The sequence below is a fragment of the Bombyx mandarina genome, chromosome 19 (assembly GCF_030267445.1).
Source record: "Bombyx mandarina strain Sakado chromosome 19, ASM3026744v2".
In the NCBI taxonomy this organism is placed as follows: Eukaryota; Metazoa; Arthropoda; class Insecta; order Lepidoptera; family Bombycidae; genus Bombyx; species Bombyx mandarina.
The window spans coordinates 4,898,520-4,919,744 of NC_143225.1; the positions used below are offsets into that span (position 1 = coordinate 4,898,520).

A 21,225-nucleotide genomic window follows, 5' to 3' on the forward strand; every position below is an offset into this window, starting at 1 on the left:
TCTTATTACCACGTCATTATGGTAATTGTATTACCAGTCGCAATGGACGGAATCACTATCTCTCTTGTTATTTCTTCTAGACTTATTTATTTCAACAAAAGGCATATCAATAATGTAAATCTATGTACATATTGATAATATCTTATAATATTATAATTATAATTTTAAAATAAAATCTTACAACTTTAGTATCTGTTATCGGTAGGAAGGTTGTAAAAAGCGATTTTCCCGATATGAAGCTTTTAAAATTAAAATTAAAATTTAGTATACGTATCAAAAAGATCGATGCCTTTGAAATGTGGGTGTGGCGGAGGATGCTGCGAATACCGTGGACTGCCATGCGAACAAACGAGTCCATTCTAAGGCAGCTAGACATCCGAAAAAGGCTCTCTTCCATCTGCCGGGAACGTATTATGAGCTTCTTCGGACACATCATGCGGTCTCCCAGACATGAATTAGAGAAGCTCATAATTACGGGTCGAATAGAAGGCAAGCGCGCCGTGGGCAGAACACCAGCCAGATGGTCAGATCTAGCAAGAGAAGCACTCGGTGGTAGTCTGTACCATGCAGTCCATGCCACCCATGATCGAGCACATTGGAAGTACGTCGCATGTGGTCGCGATCCTCAGTAGTGAGGGAACGATATAGAAGAAGATACGTATTTGATTTAATCTTTTTATAATTTCATAATTTATATTACATCCTCTTATCCTGATAGCGTCGTTTACAGTATTCAATATAAATTTAAATTTGTTCAGGTTTATTTGTTTCTTTAATTCGCATAATGTACATATTGTGTGAGATTGGAACTTTTAATTATTTTTCCTTTGAATTAATTTGTTTACCAAATAACGTATGGTTTAAGGCATCGCCAAAAAATATGAGTAAACTGTTTCAAATATAATTACAATGTTTACAAAGGGTACCTACGCGGTTTATGTAATGCCCATACGAATACTACATTAATATATTGTATATAAATAGAAGACAAAAAAATAGTATACAATCTGTACATATATAGTATCATTGAAAATAAAAATTGATAAACACGGACTTCATTATAAACGTGTATCTAAGTAAAAACGCTAAACTGGCTTTGCATTCTAACCGGTGCCACCTAGGCGGGCTCCGGATAGCCTGCCGACCGAGAGGGCTGGTGGTCCGGCGTCCCGAGGGGGAGGGTGATGGGAGAGATGTGCTCCACACTAAGCGCTTCACTCTCCCCCCTTTTTCATGAGTTCTATCTCATTCGAGGTTCGGACGTGGGTTGTTGAACGACAGGAGGTTTTAGTCGGTTCGACTCCGACATACCCCACCCACCAGTGGAGGATGGGAGTCAGGCGATTTCTAACTGACAAAAAAAAAACTGGCGTTGCATATAACATCTACACGAAGCGCGTGAGGAGGTCGTAAGTTTAATGACATGTAAATATTTATAAGTAATTTTTCACAAAAGTTGCTTACCTTCTTTTTTCATGCCGGCTTTGAAGCACTTCCTTAATCTACAATATCTGCATTGGTTCCTTTTGTCTTTGTCGACTACACAGTTCCTGCTGAAACTGAAACAAATGATAATAAAAATTCTTTATTATTTTATTTTTATTGCTCACTAGCGACCCGCCCTCGCTTCGCTTCGGAAACATTAAATTTTATTATTGATAGTTGAGTCCCGCGATGTTACCCGCGGTTATTGTCGTACCGCGGGTGACGCCGCGGGGCGAAGCTAGTCTAAAACAAGTAGCCTCAGTTACTCCTTATATCATCAGCGTATGCGTATATTCATACGCATGTAGTAAAAAGCGGTTATTTCAATATTACAAACAGACACTCCAATGTCCTATTTATATGTATATATTAAATCAATTGTAGCCGATAAGTAAATATAAGGAAAATCACAAATTAGTTTAAACAAGACACGCGTCACCTGCGTGGAACGAATCGAACACGGTCAAACAAACAAACATTCTTTTTTGTTTATAAGTGGGCGTGAATAATGTTATGTTGATAATTAAATATACTTTTAAGGTTTAATCTCGCCTTTTTACTGTCGTTTTATTATTATCGACGCTTAAACGGTTTAAAACTTTAGAGCTTAATGTGGTTTTAATTAATTGAATTACGGTTTGATACTTTTACGTTTTTCGTCGTCACGGGCGACTGAGGTGTTTATTCGTCGACATTAGAATGGCAACAGTGGCAAACTACCGTATATTTTTCTATAAATATATTTTATTTAGTAGACTTTTATGTTACATTTCAGAACGAACTAATACTATTTGCATCGTATTGTAAAGTACTTTTAATTTATTTTTTTACTGTTTAGATGGGTGGACGAGCTCACAGCCCACCTGGTGTTAAGTGTTTACTGGAGCCTATAGACATCTACAGCGCACATGCGCCACTCACCTCGAGATATAAGTTCTAAGGTCTCAAGTGTAGTTACAACGGCTGCTCCACCCTTCAAACCGAAACCCGTTACTGCTTCACGGCAGAGATAGGCAGGGTGGTGGGACCTACCCGTGCGGACTCACCTACCACCAGTATATTACGTCTACGACTAGCTAAAACCGAAGAAAATATGATTGTAAGTAAACGAAACGTTTTTTTATTTAGACGCGTCTATGTTGGCAAAGGGATTCACGGCTCTTGGACTTATAAACAACAAACACAAAACGGTCTGCGAAGCTGACAGAATTGCAATAACGGTTCCTATCTTATCTTTCTTTTATTGCCTTCATGTTTACTAGTTGAATGGTCAATCAGACGAGCATGCGGGTCAACTGATAAAAAATAGCGGACTGCCGCTGACTATCGTTAAACAATAAAATATTACGAATTCATGCCCCAAGGTGAGTGACGGTATTTATGTTGTAATGTCTATGGACTCTTATAATCACTAAACACCAGGTAGGCCGTGAGTTTGTCCATGCGAAATTGGTACAAACAAAAAAACTTAAATCAATCTGCCTAGTTTATAGTGTTACGCCGGTAAGACTAACGCCATCTATCGTCGAATATCAGAAACGAAAGAACTAGAATCGAGAACGATCGAGAAGTACAACGCCATATATTATCAAATAGCGGAAACACACATCGAAACTACTAGACCTGTCTGGAATGTTCTCGATAATTGTAGAGATGTTGTATCGACTATAAAAGCGTTGCAGATATGACACGAAGTTATTTAGTAATCGGATCTACTCGAAGCAAAACAGCGAACGGATCACCTGCAGCGAATTACAAATTGTAATGTGATCTGTAAGTGTTCTAAGTGTTAAATAGAGTTTTAAATTGTAGGTTTCGGGAGGCAGCGGCTTGGCTCCGCCCCTGGCATTGCTGAAGTCCATGGGCAACGGTAACCACTCACCATTAGGTGGGCCGTATGCTTGTCTGCTTACAAGGGCAAAAAAAACAATTTCGGTGGAAGTTTTAGTTATCCCGAACCCCAGCGCGTAGCAATAGTATTTGTAGAATTTGTCTTTATTGTGCGGTGTTTAACTAAATTATTTGGTAGTGCTGTTTTTTAGAAGGCTATTGGGGTATTGTTTTGACTGGGAATTGATTGTCTAATGGTTAACCATTCATCAACTTCATTCATAATTTACTTGTGTTGTTATCACAGTTTTATTTATTATGACAGCTACGTTCTCCTATTATTCAGTGAGCACACGTGCCCAGAAATTTTTAAAGAAGAATTTTAAAATAAAGAAAATATTATTTAAATATACGTTATACTTAGTCTGGCCATAAATACAAAGGAAAAAAAAATCTATGGCAAATAATATTTATTACTTTTACAGTGTGTTAGTTTAATACATAAACATAAACCAATTTAAAGTATAAGAAGCTTATTCGAAGTGGTCTCCTTGGCTGCAATACAGTCCTTTAAACGTTGAGGCCAGTTATCAATAGAAGCACGCACTCTTTCCATGGGAAAAATTTTCACTGCCAATCGTACGGATTGTTTTAGGGACTCCAAATTATCATGGCGTTTAGAGCAAGCCGTACTCTCTAAAACTGACCATAAATCATAATCCAGCGGATTAAGATCGGGACTAGACGACGGCCAGTCTTCAGCTCTGATGAAGTCCGAAACGTTCGTTTCCAACCAAGACTGCGTAGACCAAGCTTTATGACCTAGCGCCGAGTCTTGCTGGAAGGACCATTCTTGATTATTGAACATGGTGTTGTTAAGGGGCTTCACTACCTTCTCATGAATGGTATCTTGATACACTTGTGCCGATGTTTTGATACCTTTTTCACAAAAGTATGGCTCAGTCACTCCTTCATAGCTAATACCCAACCAAACCATCACTGAAGTCGGATAGTGCCAACGTTGCACTCTGTCGACTAATTGGGAAGCTTCCTTAGAGCTTTGAGCATAAATACGGTCATTTTGTTTGTTAAAATGTTGCTTAATTGTAAACATTTTCTCATCCGTAAAAAAAAATTTCTTTGACCTCCCTTTGCTTACTGCTTCAGTAGTTGTTTCGATTTTACCACCCTATTCTCTTTTAAATTATCAATTAAAAAATGACCAGTACGTCTCTTATGGGCTGCAAGTACTAAGTCATCTTTTAATATACGCGACATGGTTCTAGGTGCTATCTTCAACTCCCGAGATAAAATCTTTTGCTTTCGGACAGGATTTCTTCGAATTCTTTCCCTTACTGCTTTGACCACCTTTTTCGTACGAACACTACGTGGACGGCCAGATCTTTTTCTGTCACATACAGAGGAGGTCTCATTGCATCCTATTAATAGCCAGGTACACAAACATTTTATTAATACCAAGGGTATGGAGAGTTTTAAAAATTGCATTTGGCTCCGTACCTACTTTGTGTAATGCAATCACAGCGATTCGGTTCTCTTTATCACCCCACTCCATTCTAATATCGCAAAATATTGTACAATGTATTGGCGCCAAAATGAGAAAACTCAATGAGCAATCATATAAAAATGACAGATTCCAAATTCAAATGTAATATTTTGTTTATTTTTAATTGTAACAGTATTAATGGCCAGACTAAGTATACATACATTGCGTTTAATATCTAATTCGAAATACACCTTCTTACTATTTCGAAGTCGAAAATAATAAATAAATAAAAAAAACGACAAACTCTCGACAAAAACACGCAACGCTTAGTGACGCACAAGCTTCAAGTAGTTATTTTTGATCCGAAATTATCTCTGACGTACGGACACACCTTCGGTAATCTTCTACCATTGTATTGTGTAAGCGCGCGTAATAATCAAATGTAAGATTTGCGATCGCATCAATTTTAAATAAAGCATACCAAATTGATTATTCGGTAATAGATGCGTTTTTCTTTAATTTACCGACTTCAAAAAAAAAAGACGTTCTCTTGTATTTTTTGTATTTTTTTGTGTGTTACATCAGAAGTTTTTTTTTGTGTGTTACATCTAGGCGAATCGATTTTAACGATCCTTTTATTGTTCGAAAACTGATGATTGTCGTGTGATCCTATTAAATTTAATCAGGATCAGTATTCCAGTATTTACTACATTAGATGAAGTTCTCATTTTATTTGGCAGAACTCGTTATTCTTTATTGGTCGTTTTTTGTATTTTGTCTCATTCTGGTTCATAAACTCATAAGACTACCAGTGGAATTATTGAGATTTATAAACCATTTAGTTTGGCAATACTATGGTCATGTCATGTACTATTTGAATAGGGGTATCTGGACGAATTGTCTAAACTTTTATCTTATCTTATCTTATACCTTTAAACGAGCAATTCTTGTATATTAATATATATATATCTGAATCTCAGAAACGGCTCCAACGATTTTCATAAAATTTAGTATACAGGGGATTTCGGGGGCGATAAATCGATCTAGCTACGATTTATTTTCAGAAAATGTTGTTTTATTCGTGTTAACAATAATCAACTCTTCCCGACATCTATTGGCGAATAGTAATACTATTTTTCTTAATTGAGGGCAACTAACCGCTTTAAAGACACAACAAGAAGGCGTTATCAAAAAAAAAAAACGAGCAAGTCTCGGTCATCATCTAGTTTATTTTAGACAGTGATAATAATCTATTTATATTATGATAACAGATAATAGCCTTGAAATCGTTTGGCACAATCTATGACCACGAAACCAACTGAGAAATATGATTTTACTATTCTATAATACAAGGTGTTACCCGCTGTTTCGTGGAGTGGAGGATCGTGCTCCCTATGAATAATGTTTTCATGTATTATATTCGATCGAATTTTTATTTAACTCAGGACATAGGAATACATATTCATAGTCCCTTTCTTTCCACTTGCCTGTAGCATATTGTTTCTAGAATATTCTCCTCCCTTTCTGAAAATATCTCTGAAGAGTTCGAGAATTCTACGAGGCAAATGGTTTCCTTTAAGTATAGACGATTTATACATTGTGTCGTTTTTTTTAGGATTACTTACCAGTTTTTACCAGGACTGATGGGTGAGCAAAGGCTCAGCCAGAAGGGGTGGGATTTGCTAATAGCTGTCCGAGCGCCTCCGAAGGAGAGCTAACAACTCAAGAGCAACTACTTCGCGAATGAATCTACTACCGGATCGGAATCGCGACCCGCTGAGAAGATCCGGCGAGAAACTCAGCGAGCTGATGCAGGGGTTCGGTTGCATGTCGACCTCTTTGTCGAGTTCGACGAGTACGGTTACCGGGATTCCTATGCCTGCTCCTAGGGTTAGAGCTGAAGGCGTCTAATGCAAAGGTTATTGGATCTGATGGATCCGTAAGGACGTGAAACATTGTGTCGTCCGCAGTGACCGTAGTAGCGTTTTCCGTTAGTACCACATTACGAATTCCTCGTATCGCTCGCTCCGACCCGTGTAGGGGGATTGAGAACATAAGAATGTTCATTAGTTCTTTTATAGACACGCACAATCCACTTTTGATTAATTATGTAACTTTTTATCGCATTTAAAGTAATCGTTAAGCAAATCTAGGCAAATGTTACAAAAATTGTATAGTATTATTAAACAACGCTGAGAGATATTGTGGCAACACAATGTTGTCTATAGAATTTTAGTTCCGTTTGCAGTCGAGTTTTATGCAAACCATTTTATTTTATTTTGTCGTTATATAATCAAAGAACACCAAACAGATATAGTATCGCAAGTATATTGGAAGCTAAGCTATAGTGATAAAATGTTTGTTATATAACAGATGTAAAATAAAATTTACGAATTATTAACAATAAATCGTTCGCACATGTTGAAGTATCATTCTGAATTATATCACATACATGTTAAGTACGTATGTGAATTAAACACGTTAGCGTTTTATTTTGATGCGAATTCTATTTAGTACGCTGTTGTATTAGAAATTAACGGATCATTTGAAAAAACAAGAGGTGAATAATTTAATATGAAATCTCCTTTATTTGTTCGTAACACAATAAAAAAACAGATGTTTTGGATATACATATATACACAAACTATTTGCAGGTTATCAAGAATTCATTTTATCTATCTGTATATTAATACGTGAAGCAAAAACTTTGTACCCTTTTTACGAAAATTGCGCGGACCAAGGAGTATAAAATTTCACTTATAGAGAATATAGAGAAGGTGTGCAGAATGCAAATTTTTTTTTTAAATGATACATAAAAAATACATTAAATCAATAAAAACACACACACACACACACACACACACACACACACACACACATACACACGCATCTATACTCTTTTGTTTATTGTTAGTCTGTGGTCAAATTCAGAATAGGTTAATAATGTTTGTCTTCAATATTATTTATCTATTGTGTAGCCTTGGCGAAATTTGTTATTATACTCGTAGAGGTCTATGATAGTCTTTGATAATAGACCCTTAATAATGTTCAAATTTATAATTTAAATTAATTATATATAGTCAAATTTCGACTACCGGGCGACCACTACTCCCTTTAAAACAGTCTAAGAAGTTTCAAAATGTAAGCTTTATTAAACGCCCTTCATAATGAGCATATTTCAGAAACCAGGTCTATCTGCGGTCTGTGTTTATTCTTTTTAGACACATACTTTCCTAATTATCTTTTGGCTTAAAGGATTCGACGCCTGATGTATATAGCACGGTACGGCAATGTGGTGGTACCTACCCGTGCGGGCTCACAAAACTCCCTACCACCAGTGATTACGCTAATTGTAAATAATATTTGCGGGTTTAATTTTTTACAAAATTCCTTAATCGTGCATTTCAATCGTGGACATCTCTTAAGAACCTACGTTCGGTCATGACTTACGCTAGTGTAGTATTCGCTCACACGGACCAGAGCTCCCATAAAAATTCTAAGTCTTTAAATTTCGTTTTTGCAGGATAGCCGATAGTCTCCCTCCCAGGTTGAGAGCCCCGTGAACCTAGTATTACTCCTCAAGCTTACTAGCAAGGTGGTAGATAGAAAAATAAAGCACTTGCTGTTATAATTGCCAGCATAGTCGCATTGCTCGATACAATATATTGACCTATAGGTTACTTATGACGACCCTTGTAGCGGAAAGTAAGTATTGTACTTTTTGACGAAGCATGTTGCTGATAACTCTTGTTTCTATAATCTGACGAAGCGTGTTGCGGATAATAATATTTACTTTTAGGTTATTAAGCTACCTTGCATTTATATACATACACACATACATCTACTATTGTAAATAAAGTCCTATAAAAAAATTATAAAAAAAAAAATATTTTAAATATAATTTTAAAATTTTTCGTAGCCTATCTGTTCTCTCAAACGCGAAGCCGGTACATTTTGAGGTGAATGTATTCTCGGAAAAGTTCTTTAGATTTAATTGAATTTAACTTAACTTACGAGAGCTCTCGACGGATTGATGGCGACAGGCGATGAATCAACAACCAAACTTTATTAAGAATTAAACATTATTTTCGTAATGAAGTAGGCAAATTCCCGTTGCAAGTCTATCGTAACGAAAACACAGTTTCGACGTAATTGTTTTACTAATTTAAAGTGTCATTACTGACGGGCAATAATATGTTAGAGGAAAACAAGGTGATCGATTTGCCTCGTCTGGCTTTAATTGATTTCCCGAACCGGCCGGCATTGTGTCGGAAACAGTCGCTCCTGCCAATAGGTCAATAAAAGTACTCACAAACACAGTTCCCGACACAGGCTACATAGTCGTATCCACGATTGCACCTTTTCACATTGGTTCTAATGGACGATATCAATACGACCATTGTAAGGATATAATAATAATTATAATAATCGAGAACAAATCGCACACGATCATCCGACCATGTTCCCCTGTGTTATGGGTACCGGCAGACTGACAAAGATATATATGTGTAAATATATACAAATAAAGATAATAAACACCCAGACAAAGAGGAAACAAAGTTTGTCCGCTGTGGAAATCGAAACCACGACCCTCAGTGCAACAGGTGGGGGTCTTACTACTAATTACTGCACCACAGAGTCAGTCAAGGATAAGATCGATAACCAGTCAGCGATAATCAGTCACGATATGACTATTTCTGGATCGTTATCGGATACATCAGTAATTACTGTGGTAATTAACTTTAATAATTAATTATTGACTCGCAAACAATCTCCTGATTGAGATATATATTTGCATGCACTGGCTATGAGAGAAACAGAGAAAGAAAATGTGCGTGCGCACTGCTTTCTCTTGCTTCTTCAGTGTGATACAGACAATAGACCTGCATTGTGTCTGTAATATAGGAAACGTAACTCTCTCTCTTTCTCTTTCTATATTCAATAACTTGTATCTCCCTCTCAACTTCCGTTCGCCTCGTCCGATCACACTTTTTGTAACGCTCTCGTTACGCGCGTTCACCATCTAACTCCCCAAGTAAAGCGTGCGTAAAGAAGTTTTACTTAAAAATACACACGTATCCGTAGATTTGCTCTTTTGTCTCTGATGTGGAGAGTTAACTGGTGGTGGGACATCTTGTTTGTGAGGTAGCCGTTGTACTGTAACTGAGACCTTACAACTCATATCTCAAGGTATGTGACGGCATTTACTTTGTAATTTTTTATGGGCTACAATACCACTTAACCTTAGGTTGGCCGTAAGATCGTCCACCCCTCTAAAAAAATAACTTTTTTTAAATTGCGTACACATCTGATCTCACAACCCATCTGGTGTTAAGTTTCCCTCGGATCACATAGGTATCACAATGTGAAAGCCGCCACTTCGAGACTTGATTTCTACGTATCAACTATTTAGTTATTAGTCATTAAATTTATTTATTTTTTGAGTGGAGGAGCTCACAGCCCACCTGGTGTTAAGTGGTTACTGAAGCACATAGACATTTACGACGTAAATGCGCCACCCACCTTGAGATATAAGTTCTAAGGTCTCAAGTATAGTTACGATTTTTATTTCACCATGTTATACTTCAACGTGTGTTAAAGTTTGAAAACCGGCACATTTGCATTGCTGGATACGTCTACACCGGGCGTCCTATTTTTTGGGCCACGACGAATTCGAAAATGTTTTAGACCATCAGAAAATTCGAAAACTTTCCGTAACACGATCCTAGTCTCAAACTCACTATCAATTTAGGTATTAAAGGCAGATAGTATGTTACAATAAACGTGTGGTCTGTTAGGGTGACAATCAAAAATGATACCCGTATGCGACAGTCAACACTAACCGGCATGTATACAAATGGTTCTTCCTCACGCTCCGTCTGAAGAATCCTTTGCATCCGTCACAGGACGAGGCACCGTAATGCTTGCCCGTCGCCCTGTCCCCGCAGATGGCGCAATGCTGGGATATGGTCGTGGAACTGGCTGCGCTTGCCTCGCTACTGCTCGTCTCCAACTGCATATCACTATCTGAAACAACACAAATACAGACATATAAATATATATATATATATTACTAGCTGACCCGGCAGACTTCGTTGTGCCTCCATCGATAAATAAAAGACCTAAACTTTTTAAAATAAACTTAAAACAAACAAAAGGAATCCGTCCGACACATCATAGGGAAAACAAAATTGTTATTTTTATTTATATTCCGAGCATTTTCATATTTATCTACCTTTTAAATCTTCTTTGGACTTCTACAAATAATTCAAGATTAAAATTAGTAAAATCGGTCCAGCCGTTCTCGAGGTTTAGCGAGACTAACGAACAGCAATTCATTTTTATATATGAGTCGTCTATTATCAAAGGTGGCAATCTGTGCATTTGGACAAAGAAATGTTATTGATATGTCAATACAGATTGATTTGAATATAATCGTCTCCTTCAAAGAATACGGTTCAAAACCAGCATTAAATAAAGGTTAACACTTAACCTGTTATTTATCTAAGATGTCGTTCAGAAGAGTTTTGTGACTGCCAATGGAATACAAAGTCAATAATTAGTTTTTCTGATTTACCAATAATTGTCCAAAAGTCACATTGCCGGCTTTGATAATAGTCGACTTATATATAGATAGAAGAAGATACGATTGCTTATATGGATGGAGGAGCTCAGAGCCCCCCTGGTGTTAAGTGGTTACTGGAACCCATAGATATCTACAACGTAAATGCGCCACCCACCTTGAGATATAAGTTCTAAGGTCTCAGTACAGTAACATCGGCTGTCCCACCCATCAAACCGAAACGCATTGCTGCTTCATTTGTGATGACTTTAGATAGATTTGACCAAAACAAAGGTGTTTTTCGCGATAGTCATATTTTATCATATAAGTTGCCAGTGATACGAAGGCGGGAGTTAGTTAAGTTCTCACTTTATCACTGGAATACGTAAGCGGGAGTTTGTTGAATATTGAATTGTGTTATCTACACATATTACCAGTCCTTTATTATTCGAATTTTAGCAGATATCTTTTAAATTTTACTGCATTGAAATAAACGATAGTAAACCTGGCAATATTAAGCTTTTTGTTAAGTAATTAACTACACAATCATGAAATCGATACACAACAAATCTAACTTTGAAAACAGTGCTGCCACCCTACACGAGATGACTAATCATTTTTATTATTAATTAATTTGTTGTTCTCGGTAATATTCCAACGGTTCATGTTTTATGGTACCTAGGTCATATTGGAAACGAGATTACAGGCGTCATTTCTTTTCGTGTATAATACATAATAAAGGTGACATAATATTTGATAAGGACAAATGTCTCGATAAGATTTTTTATTTATTTTTCGTTTACTTTTTTTATCGGTTTGATTAATACTAGGATATTGGTTTCTTCCTCGATCTAAGACTTCCCGCTCACTATATTTTGCTAATATAATATTTCCCTATAATGTTGAGTCAAGCTCTATGTAAATGAGGAAATATATTACTAGTTTCGTAATAATTACGTATACTGAACAAGTACAAAGAATACAATGGTTTTCGTATGGATATTTTTTAAGTATCCACTAATATAATTAGTTTTTGTATTAGCATGTACGCGTTGGAACATGTCGTTAATATTTGAGTGGAATTACATCAACCGCGTTGCAAAAAATCAACTTAAAGTTTAATCATTTATGTTCCTTGCATGTTTATTAAAAGTAGTTATTGACCGTATACTACGCGTATCTTATTAGCTGATGAATTGAATTCGAATATATGTAATTCAGTTCGACAAATTTCAAATCTCAGAGCAGGGCCGGGTTTCGGAGTGATTATGGCGCCATGAACCACATAAACACAGTACGGGAAATTATACAAAACGTCCACAGAGTATATTCGGCCCCTGTGCTTACCATTAGTGGAATATGAGAAGACTTTTTACCCCATCAAGACCTGGGCTGCGCTGGACTCTTTGCTACGATGCCAAGTAGACTGTTCCTATGTCCAGGTCTTGAAATGCCTCTATAACTTTGCCACGATGAATGTTAGAGTAGAGAATGAGCCGTCTAACCCTAATTGCGTAGGGGAGTGAAACAACCGGATGTCATTTTCCCGAAACTGTTTACTGCAACGCATTAGAGGATATGTTTAAGACGCTGAACTGGAAAAAGATGGGCATAGATATTTACGCACAGCACATCTCAAACTTGCGGTTTGAAAATGACATAGTCCTCATGGCGGAGTCTTTTCATCTCACTACCCCTCTGCCTGAGAACGAAACAAGTGCGCCCTATCGGTTAGGATTTACGGAGCCAAGACATGGCCACTCACAGTGTGGTTAGTCCGTCAGCCCAATGTCGCAATATAAAGTGCCATGCTCGGAGTTTCTGTGAAGGATAAAATCAGGAATGAGGTTATTCCACAGAAAACTGAAGTCATCGACATAGCTTTGAGAGTCAGCAAGCTTAAGTTGCAGAGGTCTGGCCATATATGCGTAGAACTGATGATCGATGGAGTAGATGGGTTCTTGAGTGGGGACTGCGCTGCGGCAAACAAACCTAGGACGCCCCCTGGCTAGGTGGTGCGATGGCCATCTAATGAATAATAAATAACAATAAAATAATCTGTATCGATTATTTTATTATTATTAATATCGAATATTTTTCTGAATGCATTTGACGTTTCTTAAAACAGTTGTTGGCATCGCGAACTACAACCGGTAACAAAAATAACGCTTGCGGGTTTTGATGAAGCTGAGCGAAGACAAAGTGTACCTATGTTTATATTATTATCAAACTAAAAAAAGACACACTGAAGATACTTAAAAAAACTTATGGTCTATAAACAGTAATCGATAAGACAAACTCGATGAGTTTACTCGTCATAATTGATCCATTTCGATTGTATCATATTAACGTATAGTGTACAATATACACTTCCATATTCCAAATCGATACTAGGTATAATTAGCAGTTGTTTGGAATGGAATCCCAAAAATTCCTAATTGCCACATTTTTCGGTTTCCAATGCTTACAATTGCTCTTCAAATATGTTATTTACATTATTCACGATAGTCGATGGCGCATGTATCATCAACTTCGATGTATATTTTTTCATGATTCAAATAACCCATTATTTATCCAAAATTTGACGCGGGTCGAATTGCGCGCCACACTTAGTGCTAGCAATCCACTATCCAGTAGTGTGTCACATAAATGTCGTTTGGAGATAAAATGTAGGTCTGTGTCATACAAAAACAAAAGTTTTAAAATAGTTACAGTAGCTAAGATCCAACTCATCGTTAAAGTATTATTACATATTATTGTTTATACATACCTACCATACACATAATTTCAAACATATCACTTACTATCTAAAGACCACCCGATGTCATTTATCATGATATAACTAAGTACTTGATAAAAAGTATTAGTAAAACATTATTTGGCTTGCGTCCGCGATATGTATGAACTAAATAAACAAACAAATGGAGGCAGCTGACACGAGCGTTTCGAATGTCAACAAACCTTCGCTGTTGTATGTCACGTTGATCCCGCGGTGGTCTGCTCCTCCGCTTCTGGACTGGAAGTCGCTGTAGGGAGCGTTGTGCTGCTTCTCCCACACGTGGGCCGGGACCATGTACTCCGACGCAGCACTGTATCCCATCGGGCAAATTTCTTGAGACGTCATTATCTCGTAGCCCAGCACCGGCATTTTATAAACCCCGCACACCTCAAAGGTAACTTCAACAGTTATCGGTTTTCAATCCCAACTCATCAATCGAGGGCGCTATTTTTATCAAAACTAAACAATAATTGTTCCAAAGTGTTCGAAAGGCAAAATAAGAAAAATTCCGTAACAGACCTAACACTTATCAGCGACATAACACCGATGACAGTTTGTAAACAATCACGACAATGATTAGTAAGTCACAGAATGTATTTACGCGTTGATTAAAGACGCTTACTTAAACCTTCCGGGTAATGTTTCAATATTGATCACAACAAATATCCACTGACAACGGTTGATAACGGTTATGCGAGGTCGAGGTCGGATTCCGAAAGCGACCTTACCGGCGCGAGATGCGACTAAGACTGCCGGACGAGCACTGCGATGTCAAGCGCGTGCTTCATTGCGACCCGCTGTCAATACGATTAGCGGTCACAACATGAATGATCCGCACAGCGAGCACCGAGATCGATGCATGCAGCTGATCGCGGGCACCCGCACCGACCGCCGTTGACTCACACGTTTATCGGAACCAGCGGATGTTGAGCCGGTCGCACGATGGAAGAACAGTCATTGTCAGCAGCTGACGACTAGAAGCTTTGACCATAAACAGTATGTTGTAATAAGCAAACAAAACTAACGGAATGACTAATTGGTTGTGACATGCAGTCGCTTTGTTCCTTTGTTGCCACGCGTTCTCATCCCGCTATTGTGTTGACCATTCTGTTATCAATCAGGATTCAGATAGCAGCTCGGTGACAGTTTTCATAAACCGAATGGTATTGACCGACGCTTATTACAATCGACGTTATCCTTGCCATAACATCGAGACATTTGTTGAAGAAATACCAGTAATATTTAGAAAGACCGCTTCATCTGATTTGGCGAGGCATTTTCGAATATAAATCGGTAAAACACGCTCCTTATGTCAGGTTTCGTTTGGCACGTTGTTGTCTATCTGGGGACAGGGCAGGTCGGGTCGCATCTATCGCTGGCAACTAGTACAACGCCATTCAACTGTCTCTAATCGAGGTTTTGCCACATTAACCGTCTCTATCAGAACTGTACGCGCTATGGTTCTCACGAGTTTAACGCGTGTTTGATATTTATGGGAAGCAAGATCAATAGATCAACTTTGCTCGTAAATTGATAACTATTTTTATAGGTGCAACAATTGCTAGGCGAACTTATCTAGGAAATCTTATCCAAAGGGGATTTATGAAACATGAATGGAGAGAATAACAGCTTTGATCAGCGTAGTGATCTATTAGGAAAAGAAGCAAACAGATAATCTGCTGTATGAAACATTGCAGGTACAGATTATCTGCTTTCTTTGAAAATACTGTAAAACACTGCGATATTTTTGAATTACTATTCATTCACATCATATTTAAGTTCTCCCAGATTTCTCCTACCTACCCTACCGATTTCTCAAGAGATTTATTTATTTATATGAGATATACGAGTATATAATGTATCAGTGGAGCAACACGTGGCACTGCATAAACACACAACTTGAACAAATTGACAAGCTCTTAAGTGCAGAAGTATTTTGTGGTTTGAACGATCTTATCAGTTACCTATCTTTATTACAAGCGCCTCGCAACGTCTGATTATCGAAAATATACACCCACATTTTTAACTAACTGTGCATTATTATTTGAAACGTCTGAAATAATATAATAATATCAAAAAGCGCGTGGAAATAAAGTATCCCCACTAATGAGGATCATGGCTTCGAAAATGCTTTTGTCTTTTACTTCACGATTTAGATCTATGCGCTATAATTTTAAAGTTCATGCATTATTGGAAAATGCAAAAGTGCTTGCACATACATCACATTAACAATTGAATACATTAGAAATAATTACAAAGTGGAATGTTCACTTTTGTCGGGTCAAAAATTTTTGAAATAAAACCGATCCCGTCGAGATGGTTTACTAACCACTGAGTTTCTCGTCGGGACTTCTCGATGGGTCGCGATTCCGATCCGGTGGCAGATTCAGCGGAGCACTACTCTTGCACCCAGTGTTAGCAAGTTCTATCAAGATGAGCCCCGTGAGCTAACCTGACCGTCCGCTCGTAGTGGGAATAGTCTCTTAGGCTACCAATGACCAGGTAGGGAAAAAAGTAAACTAAAGTAAAAAAGAGAGTATTTTATCAAAATTTGAAATGCAAACATTGCCTTTTTTGTTGCAAGACTTATACGCAATGCTTATTATCTTAATGAAACCAGCCAAGAGCGTATTGAACCGAGAATGGTGTGGAGTTCCGTAATCGAGACGAAACGTCCACACTGAAAATATTCCATATCGACGCTTGAAAGGCAAACCGGACTAAGCGACAATAACTGCTTTGTACATAAATGATAGGCAATAACCAAAATTCAATGCGTAAAAACAAAATATATTTCTAGGTCTATTAAAATCATTTCAATCCTACAGCTAGATTCGTTAAAATAGAATTGTTTTCAGGTATTTCAACTTTAAATTATTAGTCTACTGTAAAGTTCACGCATTGTCGCTTAGTCACGTTTGCCTTTCAAGCGTCGATATGTATCTAATGCCTCCAACGCCTCCTAGTGCCAAGTATGTCAGATTCGTGTGCCTAACTAGAAGAAAAAAAAAACGTTCATTTCAGTGGACTTCAAAAAATAAGTTAATAATATGATGATGTCAACCTTAAGATTGGGATTTCATATCTCAGGTATATGTTTGAGTGTTATAAGTACCTATTAATAGTGATCTCACTTTGTTACGCAATACTACCAATTTCTTTTGTAGAGATTTAAAAAAAATCATTTTTTTTATGGACCTTGTAGGCAGACGAGCATACCGGCCCACGTGACGGTGAGTGGTTACCGTCGCCCATGGACTTCAGCAATGCCAAGGGTAGAGCCAAGCCGCTGCCTACCGCTTAAAACTCTCCACAAGCCTTTTGAAGAAGGACATGTCATAGTGCTCGGGAAACACCGTGGAGGGGAGCTCATTCCAGAGCCGGGTGGTACGTGGCAAAAAATACCTCTGGAAACGCACTGTGGATGACCGCAGTGGCTTCAGGTAGTATTTTTTTTTTCTTTTTTTTTTCCACAGGAGAAAATCGCCGGATCCCCACCCGCGCGGCAGGTGGGGTATGTGGGAGTTGAACCTCACTAAAAACTCCTGCCGCTCACAACCGGCGCCCTACCTCGGACCGGGCCGGAGCCCAGTCGGGGCTATTGAAACGGCGGGACAGGGTTGACGCAGAGCACATTACATCCATCCCACCGTCCCACGGACGCCGGACCGGCGGCCGCCAGCGACACGACCACCGGTTCCCTCGTTCAGCGGGCCGAGAGCCCGCTTTGATGGCGCCGCGTTACACCTTCCCCCAGAGCGGTCGGGGGAACGCGGTCTACCATCACCCGGCTTCCTACTGCGGGTGAGCGTGCAAAGCACGCCACCCCACGTCTGGGTCACTCCCCGCACAAAACGGGTGTGACCCCTAGCTCTTAGGGGGCCAGGTCACGGATATGACCCCGGTCCCGACTCCTGTTCAGGTAGTATGGATGAACTCTACTCCAATCTAAGATTTTAATAGTGGTAGGGCGTCTTATAAGCCCGCACGGGTAGGTACTACCACCCTGTTTACGCCCTGAAGCAGTAATGCGTTTCGCTTTAAACAGCTTGACAGTCATTATACTATAAAATCGAGACGTGGAACTCATGTCTCAAGGTCGATCGCGGCATTTATGTTTTTTATGTCTATGGAATCCGGTAACCACTTAACACCGAGGGGCCGTGAGGTCGTCCACCTATCTAAACAATAAAAAAAAACCTGATACGACTGGGTACGGAAAAAATACTCAGCATAGCTCTCTCCATTCTTTCAAATTAATTTATGCATATTATTATACTTATTATTAAACGTATACAGTGACTACGGACCTCTAAATGTAAGTTCGAAGTTAATTCATCCACATATATTGAGGAAAATCCGGTTTGATTCATCTCATCAGTTTGTGCAAGACTCAAGTCAATTCACATTTTCGAATACAACTTACCATTACCATTTTTAACCATTTTTACTTCAGAATAGAATTTCCTTTACCAGTTTGACTGGTTTGATACCGCCCACGTTTTGCTAACATTTCACACACGTCATGTTCACAATAAAATCGGTAGAAACTCAATCAAATGTATGTAGCTACGATGTAATGTCTTCAATGCGTTCAACGTTAAGACTAACGTATAAATATGACTACAACTAATGCATAGAAATCGTTTTCGAAAATGAAAATATGTACGTAGTTAGAGGTGGCGATGATTGAAAAGGAAAAATAATGTTCTAAAAATTGTATTTTACATGTGCCGTTCACAAGTTTGATACAACTAATACTTAGTTTAAAACTAATTTAACTTAAAACTAATTTAATACTTCAAATAATAAATCAACTTTAACAGTTGATGTGCGGAACCTACGGTTTCTATCGAAGAGACTTCGTATTTAGTAATCTGTGACTTCGTTGGCTGTCTTTTAAAGAATATATTGGGTACATTAAATAAAATAAAAAAAAACATTGTTTTTTTAATATTGAAATGGATAGAACGAGTTCACGACCCATCTGGTGTTAAGCGGTTACCATCGGGACCATTACCCAGTGGGACCCATAGATATCAGCAACTTAAATGCCGCCACCGCCCTGGGGACTTGAGTTCTAAGTCTCAGTTTTATATTAAAACGGCTATCACACCGTTCAAACCAAAACGCATTACTTCTATACGGCAGAAATGGGCAGGGTGGATGTACCTGCCCGTGCAGACTCACAACACGTCTTACCACCAGTAGTGTCTTTCATTCAAATTCCGTTCGGATTTGGGGACGGTAACTGTCCACTCTCTCCATTAAATTAACTACTTTTTAAACTAAATTAAAGTTCATCTTTTATCTATTCTATGTATTCCTTCCTAAGCCATTGCTTGCGATGAAAGTTGGTACAATTAATTGCTCTTAGCACTCCAATAGAAGATTGCATTCATTAAAGTACGACAGGTATATCAGTATTTCAACGGAATCGATATTTTTTATTATTCATAATTAATTTAATAAATTAATAATTAATTGCATACACAGCAAGGTGTGAGTGATGTTCTGCAGTTATCAATAGAGATTTATCGCAAAATCCTTGAAATAAGCCTCATAATCCTCAAAAGCCTTAAAACCTTTGTTTAAAGTTATGTATTATATAATATAGATCTCGTAAAACACCTTTGCTGTTCGCTGGGGTGATTTAGATAACATTCGGAGCAAAATATATCTCTGTGAAGGAAAATAGTTAAGGTAAAATTGAAGTGATTTTTCATTTCATTCATTTTTAGTTTATTTACGATCGAAGGCGATAAACTCTGTTTTTATTTGTATGATCTATAATTTTTTTTTTGCAACGAATGATTTGGTACTGAACACAGGTATTACTTCGCATTTCTGATCCGCGGTTCAAATTTGAGTTTTTTCTCTGATTAGTTCCAGATTGGGTTTGAGCTATACATTACGGACCACAAGACCAGATGCGATAACTTATTTGCATTGATTAATTGCATGACCATCTTTAATGCAGCTTCAGGCTACGGTTGATAATTGTGTACAATTTTTTTTGCACCAACTATAAATTACCCGACCGGTTTTGTTATAGCTTATGTGAGAAAAACAGCATTTGATAATGGCATCATAATTTGGTGTTTGAACGCCAATCACGACATGTCGAGAAGTGGTCGCTTTGACGTCAGAAGTTCGCCGACAAATGGTAAATAAGGTATTCATTTTCGTAGACGTAAATTGCTTGAATGCCATGGAAATGTAAGCCTTGACGTTAAAGTACTTTATACCGTCGGTGAAGCATATTTAACAATAGAACACTTAGAACACTTCGGTAGGCAGCGGCTTGGCTCTGCCCCTGGCATTGCTGAGTCCGTGGGCGACGGTAACCACTCACCATCAGGTATGCTCGTCTGCCTACAAGGGCATTAAAAAAAAAGAACTTAGTCACGAAACGAAATAATTAATTTTGCAATATTACATATTCTTTAGAGCTAATTCTTTATATTACGAAAATCTTTATTATTGCAGATATATTTATGGTTTTTTTGTGTAACTAGCTGATTTACTCTTATTTCGAACCCCATCAATAATGATTAATTGTAATACTTTTAACGTAGTGAAGCGATTTGTGTGAAAAACGAAAATTTCAAAATTTTGAGTTAGAGTAGTGTTCATTGGAGGCATCGATTAGACAAATTAGATTCAAAATAATTCCACTGTAACGAGAAGAGTAGACGTTTAAACCAGTTAATACTCGAATTTATTTAAATAATGATATAACCTTTTTTTAAACATATTATTATCCGCAACACGCTTCGTCAGATTAAATTAATATTTAAATTTCTAATAGAGTTTGTTCACATTTCTTACTACCGACCAAAAGCATGATCACTGTGCGTACCGGCATTGAATTTGATTGAATCAAATTTCCTGCGCATTTCCATTATGACGCACTTCATTTAGCGAGAAAAGCAGAGCAATATTTTTCAAATTAGTTAAACGCTTCGTGACTTATAAATAAAATACAATTTATCCGTGAATAGGCAAGATAAAAGCGCTTACTGCCTTTTTTTACGTGTTTTTCAACGATATTTTTTTGTTATT

At 37.8% G+C, this 21,225-nt stretch overlaps 1 protein-coding gene across 5 annotated transcripts in view; it reads right to left on the reverse strand.

Annotated features, from left to right (window-relative positions):
* Positions 1-21,225, reverse strand: part of Hnf4 (Hepatocyte nuclear factor 4) — an 84,494-nt gene that overhangs the window by 20,754 nt on the left and 42,515 nt on the right. For 3 of the 5 annotated variants that reach the window (XM_089735573.1, XM_089735574.1, XM_089735575.1), the window contains 2 exons: positions 10,663-10,846; positions 1,465-1,559 (listed from right to left, as the gene is read on the reverse strand). In XM_089735573.1, the coding sequence (XP_089591699.1) occupies positions 1,465-1,559; positions 10,663-10,846 (279 nt within the window). Of the gene's footprint in view, positions 1-1,464; positions 1,560-10,662; positions 10,847-14,342; positions 15,519-21,225 lie in introns of those variants that run through there. The other 2 variants (XM_089735572.1, XM_089735571.1) reach the window with 1 other exon arrangement.